Raw genomic sequence first — 7,702 nt, 5'->3', positions numbered from 1 at the left:
TGGTGTTTAACGAGTATGTACTGCTCTAAATTATAATTATTGTTCATTTGTTTCTCTAAAACAATCTGTAAACATTAGAGGAGGAAAAGGCGCTGATCCTCATCATATAACTGACACCAGTGAGTAGGCTGCTCACACACTCCACCCAACAGAGACACTGGTCCGTCCTCGGCTCTTAGTTCCCTCATTGCTATTCCGTGATTTTACTTTCCACGTTATAATCAAATTATTTAAATTTTTTCTGGAAATATTTCCAGAAAAAAAATCATTTTATATCTCTGAAACTAAGAAAATACTCAAATCTCTCATTTCTCTCACACAAGTTATTAATTTAGAGAAAGAGTCAGATGAATGTTAGATAAAAACTAAAAGAGAACATTAGGTTTTAATGTCTTACAGCCCTGGTGTTCTCAGATAAATATCAGTCATTCATAAGAGAAATGAAATGTTGCAAGTTACACATCCTGATTTCTTATTCCCATTTAGTCAATTTTTACAAAAATAGGATTGTGAAAAGCAGAAGAGGAAAGTATTAGCAAATTTAATGAGAAAACCCTCCATCGTCCCCACTTGACTTGGTGACAATAGTTTCTCGATTCAAAATATTATGGAATACACTGTATTTACATTTCCGGGAATGTGAATTCATTGGAACTCATGTGTTGCTGCAGCACACCACATTTATCTGTAGTGTTCTAGACAGAGGTCACACAGTGGCAAGGCTGTTAACATTTAGATAAAAAGGAAATGTAGTTTGAATAAATGACCTTTAAAAAGGTACATTTACGCAAAAAAAAAAAGTTTTTGGTCATTTAAGTGGCAACACTGTATATAATAATATAGTTGATTCCCTCTGTCCCCTCGCATTCCTATTCTCAAGCACACTCTCCAGTTGGTAGTGTGACTGACTCATGGAGTCACAGCACACACATCTACCCCTTTAATTGCACCCGTATTTGCAGTGACATAGTTGGATAGAGTGTTGAAGTGACACCTAAATTCTAGGAAGCAAATGAGCAAAACTTTAAAAAAAAAAAAAAAGGATCACTGACCATTAGATAAGACTGTGGTCACATTAGACAGCTTCCAGAAAGAAAAAAAAACACATTTGAGATCTGCACAGTACAGCTGCACTCACACGATACACTTTAAAATGGTTGTTCTTTAACCTGTCCAAGTGTCAGGGAATATGAGAATTAAGTAAAGGTTTGAACAGTAAATAGCAGCCCACATTGACATAAGTGGAAAATTCAAAAAAGGAGGACCATTAGCCTGTTGTTTTCTTCTCCTCTTTACTGTTTTTAGTGTCCTTTAGTGTGACTCCCCAATCATTATGCAAAATAGCAGCAAAGTGTGACAACGCACGGCACTGAAGTATATGGGTAAGTGTGTCCTGACAGATAGCAGTGTCAGTTAATAAACAAATACAAAAAGTGCACACACACGGCGTGGGGCTGTATATAAAATATAGATGTAAGAACAGTATTAAACTCAATTAATTGACCGATTTAAGACATTTTTAATAAACAGCATAAATAAATGAACTTACCCACCATAAAGGGTACATTTTATTACCACCTGGAAAGAATCTGAGCGAATATCTTGTATGTTAAATACTGTTTTCAGAAACTGGTTCAAATGGCTAGATATTTTTTGCAATCTTAAAATAATAAATAAAACATAAGTAATAACAAAATAAATATTATGAACCCCCGTAGTAGCTCTGTGGACCACCTCAGCTCGGTGAACCGCCTGTTGAAGACATCTGTTTATCTGAGTAATCACAATGGCCTAACTTGTACCGTATGTGAAGTTTTTGTGGCAGATTTTAAGATAATGAGTTCAAAACAAAAATATTTGCCAATAGTCCATAAGGAATGGACTCAGGAATACCTCCAGAAGTTAATGTGTAATGAGCTTCATGTTTAGTTTAAGATGGTCGTATGAACAACAAGCAGAGTTGCACAAAGTCTGATTCAGTTCAGATTAATCGCCAACAAAAGCTTGATGCGTCGTTCATCTGTTTTAGTTTTAAACGGCTCGAAACCCCAGATAACGTCAAACATTTTTGTCTGGGAGAGACCTTGCTAATGCAGTATAACTACCTTGGGTCCTGTTGCTGTTCCCAGTATGACCTTGATGTTTGACCTCTCACTTGAAACCATGATAACAGGATTTATTTTTTTCCCCACTTTTTTAATCTCACACTTCTAGCCTATACATAAAAATAATAATCACAAGGAACGTTGGTCAGTAACTGTCAGGTGGTAAGAACTTGGCACCAAAAAAATGTACACACGTTTGTTAGTTTTATTTATTTATTTGTTTTCACCAAAAAAAAAAAAAAGTGTGTGTCATGGAAACTTGAAGTGTTTATGATATAATATCTATAAATAATTTCATAAATAGAGCAGATTCACAGAATTTAACTTATGCTGCTTGGCAACAGACGGTCTTTCATACATTCATAAGGATCACAGTACAGTGTAATAGTAAAAATGAAATTAGACACAGTGAACAGGAAAAATGTTGCCTTTGAACCAGTGAGAAATAAATCAGTGATTCTGCTAATGTAAAATTGTGATGTTCTAAGTTTAACTTTTTGGGCTGTTGTAGAAACAAACAATCATTTGCTTTTTCTTTGCCGTCATTGTTTCCAAACACCATTTTTATCCTTTTTTTTAACATCTGCAGACATCGGATGCACATCTCCACCATGTACGAGCACTGTATACGGATGCAACATTTGTCACAGGAGTTTTTGATGCTGCAGCTCACCGAGGAAGAGTTTCTCTGCATGAAGGCCTTGCTTCTCTTCGGCGTTAGTAAGTTACATACTTTTTATGGAACAAAAACTCCTTGAGATATCTAAATACTGTAAGCTTCACAGTTTCCAATGTGCATAGGTCTGTCAGATGTCCCAAAATATCTCTGATACCTGTTATGATCAGGAAGGACAATGCACTTTATTTGGCAAACAAATCACAGAAAGTCATTTTCTGGATTTGCTGGAAACAAAGATGTGAGGCTGAGCGATCTGCTGAACTTAAAATGTGTTTTCCTAATTTTTCTAGTTCCTGTTGAGGGTTTGAAAAACCAAAAGTTCTTCGATGAACTCCGTTCTACCTACATAAAGGAGCTCAGCCAACTTATTAACTGTCGACTCACAACCAATTGTTCTCTGAGGTTCTACCAATTGACCCGGGTCCTGGACTCAATCCAACTGGTGAGGAACATTTCTACATTGTTCTTTTATTTGCATATTTGTTCTTCCTTTATGCATTTCTTTCTACAACTGACTATAATAGTATGTAACTCCACAAAACATGGCAAAATAATAAGCTTGACTGTGTTACTACCAAAACAAGTAATGGCTATGAAGGCTAAACAGCTTGTGTCCTCACAAGACCAGATAGAAAGAAAGCAAGGTCGAGGGCTATGGAGGTGGGACTCAGCCTGGTGTGACATGAAGAGAAACTGAGTAGGAATCACATTTAATAAACAGTGCAGAAAAAAACACATTTGAACTTATGTCACATGTTTGTGGTTTTGCTCTTGTTTCAGACGGTAAAGCAGCTCCATCAGTTTGCTTTTGACCTTTTCGTCCAGGCTCAGTCACACCAAAGCAGGGTCAACTTCCCAGAGATGCTTGGAGAAATCATTTCTGTGCATGTACCGAAGATGCTGACTGGTTTGGCCAAACCTCTCATGTTTCATGAGCAGCAGGAAGGTGGCTTTAACATGCGTACGTAATGTCATTTCTCCTCAAAGAGCTATTCACTGTGTCTTCTTGTGTAATTTTATTGCTTAAGTTTTCGCTCTTCTTAGTTGTAATTGGCAGACAAAACTGACTGAACTGTTATTACAAATATGAACCCAACTTACAGGTCAGGAGTGAGTACGCTGGGCCAAAAGTCACAGGAAAAAATGGTTTAAGTGAAGGCTAGAGGTTGGAGCAAAATTTAGACTGTTAGCTATTTATTTATATATTCTACTTGGGCAGATAGAGGAGTTCAACAAACTCAACTTTCACAGAAAAAAAAATCAAAGGACACGTAGAGTCCATTCTACAATTTAAAATGTAACAAATGTTCAACGGCACCAAGCACACTTAGGTTTTTTTAACTTTGACTATTAACCCATGTTATGTAGTGGTACATTCAATACTTTTAATGTTAACTTGTGTAAAATACAATTTTAAACTTGTTTATGTTTATATTGGGGTTTTCCTTGGAGATAACATGGCAGCCCTGTAAACAGTGCTGTACTTAGGATTTAAAAAAATACTTTTTAGGAGTACTCGTGGTCAAAAAATGACAAAATCTGCACAATGTGAAGAATATGCCATTCAAAAAGGCTCAGGGGAGCTGGGCAATCACAGGAGCGTTCATTTTAGCAGCGCAGAAAAGAGCAACCAGTTTAAACATGTTTTTGTGGTCAAAGGTTCACAGGCCTTCTCTGCCTGTTCCAAATAATGTGAGAGGAGCAGAACAGTAGGAGTTAAAGAGAACAAACATATATATAATAAACGTATTAACAATCATGATTATTAGTGAATAACCCACAGCTACACTGAAGTAATTGATTTAAAAAATGTAATTGCTCGACAGCCCTGGAAAAAAACCTATCTCTTTTGAACACATACTTTGTTGTTGTTGACAGTGAAGTCATCACTGGACCTGATTAGAATAGAATAGTCTTTATTGTCATCATGTCAGGTTAAATTAGGTGAGAGGACAAGTTAAAACAACATTTTGTGAGGGGTCCAAAGTACTATTTGAAGTAGCCACAGAATTAATATTTACTTTGTCTAAGTCATTGCCTAGCAAAATATGCCTTTTATGAATAATGTTTTTATATCCATATATTTCATTTTGAGGTGCTTCCAAGTTCACATTTCCCCTGTTGGATTGCACCTAAATGAAAATCAGATATTTCCCCCCTGTTATGTTTATATTCCTAACTATGTGCTACAATCTTACAATTAAATGTGAAGTCAATGGAATAGACAGCCAAACTTGCACGTTGACTTGGGTGGCAATTTCCTGCCGTGCTGTTGTTCCGTCAGATTTGTACACCTGTTGTTCAATACTTTTCTGATGGGTGAATTTTATGTATCGGATTGTTATACCTACAGTATTACTGTTAAACACCTACCATTTAGGAGGAATAGATTACTGCAGTAATGTACCCAGACTACAATACATTAATTTTAAGTCATCTTTAATTTTGTAGGCCATCAGATAAAGACAGGCAACCAACTACTCCAATCTGGACTGGAATACAATTCTCTAGCTACTTCATATTTCCACGTCTACATTCCAAAATCATGCAGATTGATTGGATGTTCAAAGTCGATCATTGGTGTGAATGCAAGTGTGAATAGTTGTTTGTCTCCATATATGGTCCTGTGTTTGACTGGTTAACTGGTTGCCCGCTTTTGCCTGATGGCTGCTGGGATTGACCCCAGTTTGCCCAGAGACCCTGGAAAGTAGGGATGGCTTCAGACAGATACTGGTTACATTTGAATGAAAATCAGAAAAGCCCAAATGCAGAACTGATCTTTGTGCATCATGACATACACAGGCACACTGCCCTCCGCATACTGGAGGACAAATATTAAATATAATTATTATTAATAATTTGAACTATTTTCATCCCATATTTGGGAAATTCTAGTGTTAGCAGCAGATATGCTGTTAACAGGCTGCCCCCAGCAGGTGCCAAGCATGTGGTTCCCCTGGGAATCCAACCCAGGACTCTCTTCTCTCTGCTTCCAAGTCAAATAAGGGTATTGATATCGGTATCAGCAAATACTCAAAGTTTCAGTATCGGACCTGAGAAGGTTGTTTCGAGCCATCCCTGCTGAAAATGATTGTGAAAGATAAGACGTATTTACAATTCAACGTTTTATATCTCCAAGTCCATCACCTTTGTAAAAACAGTACATAAATTAACGCTCAAGTAAATGTAATAAAATAAGTTGCATGCACATGTGTAGCATTTAGCTCTTTGGAAAAGAAAGCTATTTCGCTGTTTGAAATAACCCTACTGTGGAGTCACTGGGTCCTAGAAAATGCATGACTGTGTTCTGTTCAGTTGAATATTTGACTGTTTTTGTGACTCTTCACTGCCGACCTCTGATTCATGGTTAAACTCTAGTGTAGCATGTTAAGAACTCTTAAGGCAAAGTTCAGTTGTCAGTTGTTCAATGACATATTAATGTAAATGGATGGTGAACACAAACACTAACACTTTTAAACTATCATCGGGATGAAAGTGGTACTGACTTTTGTCCTTGACATTTTTACCAAATTATCACTGCTGTGGCGTAGTAGATTATACTACACTACAGTTAGAGGTGCTGTACGTCCCTAATCATTCCTAATTCATACATGATGTCATTGATGTCTGATGTCAATTTATAAAGAAATAAGTAGAAAATAATCGTTGCCGAATTTCACAACTTGAATAGCTTTGGTTAACGTGGAAGTACATTTTTCAATCAAATTAGAAAAACAACAGTATCAGGAGTACAAACACTAGTTTGGGTTATTGTTTTATTTATTAATTTTTTTACACATTTTGAAAAATTTGCAAATGACATTACCACTCGTGAGAAAAGTTGAGTTCATACACATTCACTCCCAGGTAAACACAAAAAAGGTGATTTGTAATGATTTGTCAGGAGTGGCTCTGTCACTGCTGGTCTGACAGTTATGTTTAGGTAAATGCTGGTTCTTTTTAATCAGTGCATGTCTACTGGTCCTGTGCCTTTAGAGCCCACACTACTGTAGATAGACCTGTGCATTTCTTATACTAAGCTTTCATCACTGAGCGCTTTTGGGTTTTATGATAATGTTACTGCAGTTTGTCTGTTCTCTGTTTTAGTGTCGAGACATTTCTCTATACTTGTGTAATTTCTACCTTTTGTGTATGAAGCTAGAACAGTCTCAAAAAGAATAAAAACACAAACAAGGATTCACACTTTAGAAATTTACAAATGCATTTGGAATATTTACAACTGTATTTTGAAAAATTACAAATGTATGCATCTGAAGATATTTGTTAGGTTCATAAAATACATTTGTGAATTGTCTAACGCATTTATAACGTGCTTTTAATTTGTAAATCTCCCTGCAGTTTTTCTGTGGATTTTTGAGACTCGTCTAGCGCATAAGCAGCCAATCAGATATCTCGTTCGTTTGCAGCCAATCACACGGCTGTATTCCCATGAGGGCCCTTGATCTACTGGTAGATACCAATGTACTTATTGGGCACCTGTGCCTTGACACAATTTCAGCATGACAACACACTCCACACTATTCACACCTAAAACAAAAAATGAATCTTAAAGAAGAATAAACAAAGTCATTTCCATATTCCTTTTGTTCAGTTAATTGTAAAAATGGCAAACACTTAATAAACAGCAGACGTTGGCTGATCAAACCATCACCACTGTTAAATTACCTTTCTTTTTATTGACAAGACAGACTACACAAATAGAACAGTAACAGGCCGCCCTCTGAGGGAAGAGAACCTCGCTGCAGAAAAATAAATGACATTTGTCCAGATCACAGTAGATACTGCAAAATAATGTAAATGTGGTGGAATCTGAGAGAAACCAAACGTCACATGATGCTCAGATAGAAGTCTACTGTATAGAACACAACGCAACAGTCCCCAAAATGCCTTAAAATGC

At 36.6% G+C, this 7,702-nt stretch overlaps 1 protein-coding gene across 1 annotated transcript in view; it reads left to right on the top strand.

The window, feature by feature from the left end:
* Nucleotides 1-7,455, top strand: part of ar (androgen receptor) — a gene marked incomplete in the record, with an annotated part of 17,917 nt that extends 10,462 nt beyond the window's left edge. The window contains 3 exon segments of the mRNA XM_008332997.2: nt 2,695-2,825; nt 3,075-3,226; nt 3,565-7,455. Of these exon segments, the coding sequence (XP_008331219.2) occupies nt 2,695-2,825; nt 3,075-3,226; nt 3,565-3,753 (472 nt within the window).
* Nucleotides 7,456-7,702: the final 247 nt, after the last annotated feature.

Source organism: Cynoglossus semilaevis, chromosome 19 (genome assembly GCF_000523025.1).
Source record: "Cynoglossus semilaevis isolate Cse_v1.0 chromosome 19, Cse_v1.0, whole genome shotgun sequence".
In the NCBI taxonomy this organism is placed as follows: Eukaryota; Metazoa; Chordata; class Actinopteri; order Pleuronectiformes; family Cynoglossidae; genus Cynoglossus; species Cynoglossus semilaevis.
Note: the sequence above shows the minus strand (reverse complement) of the source record. Positions and strands in the feature narration are given on the sequence as shown.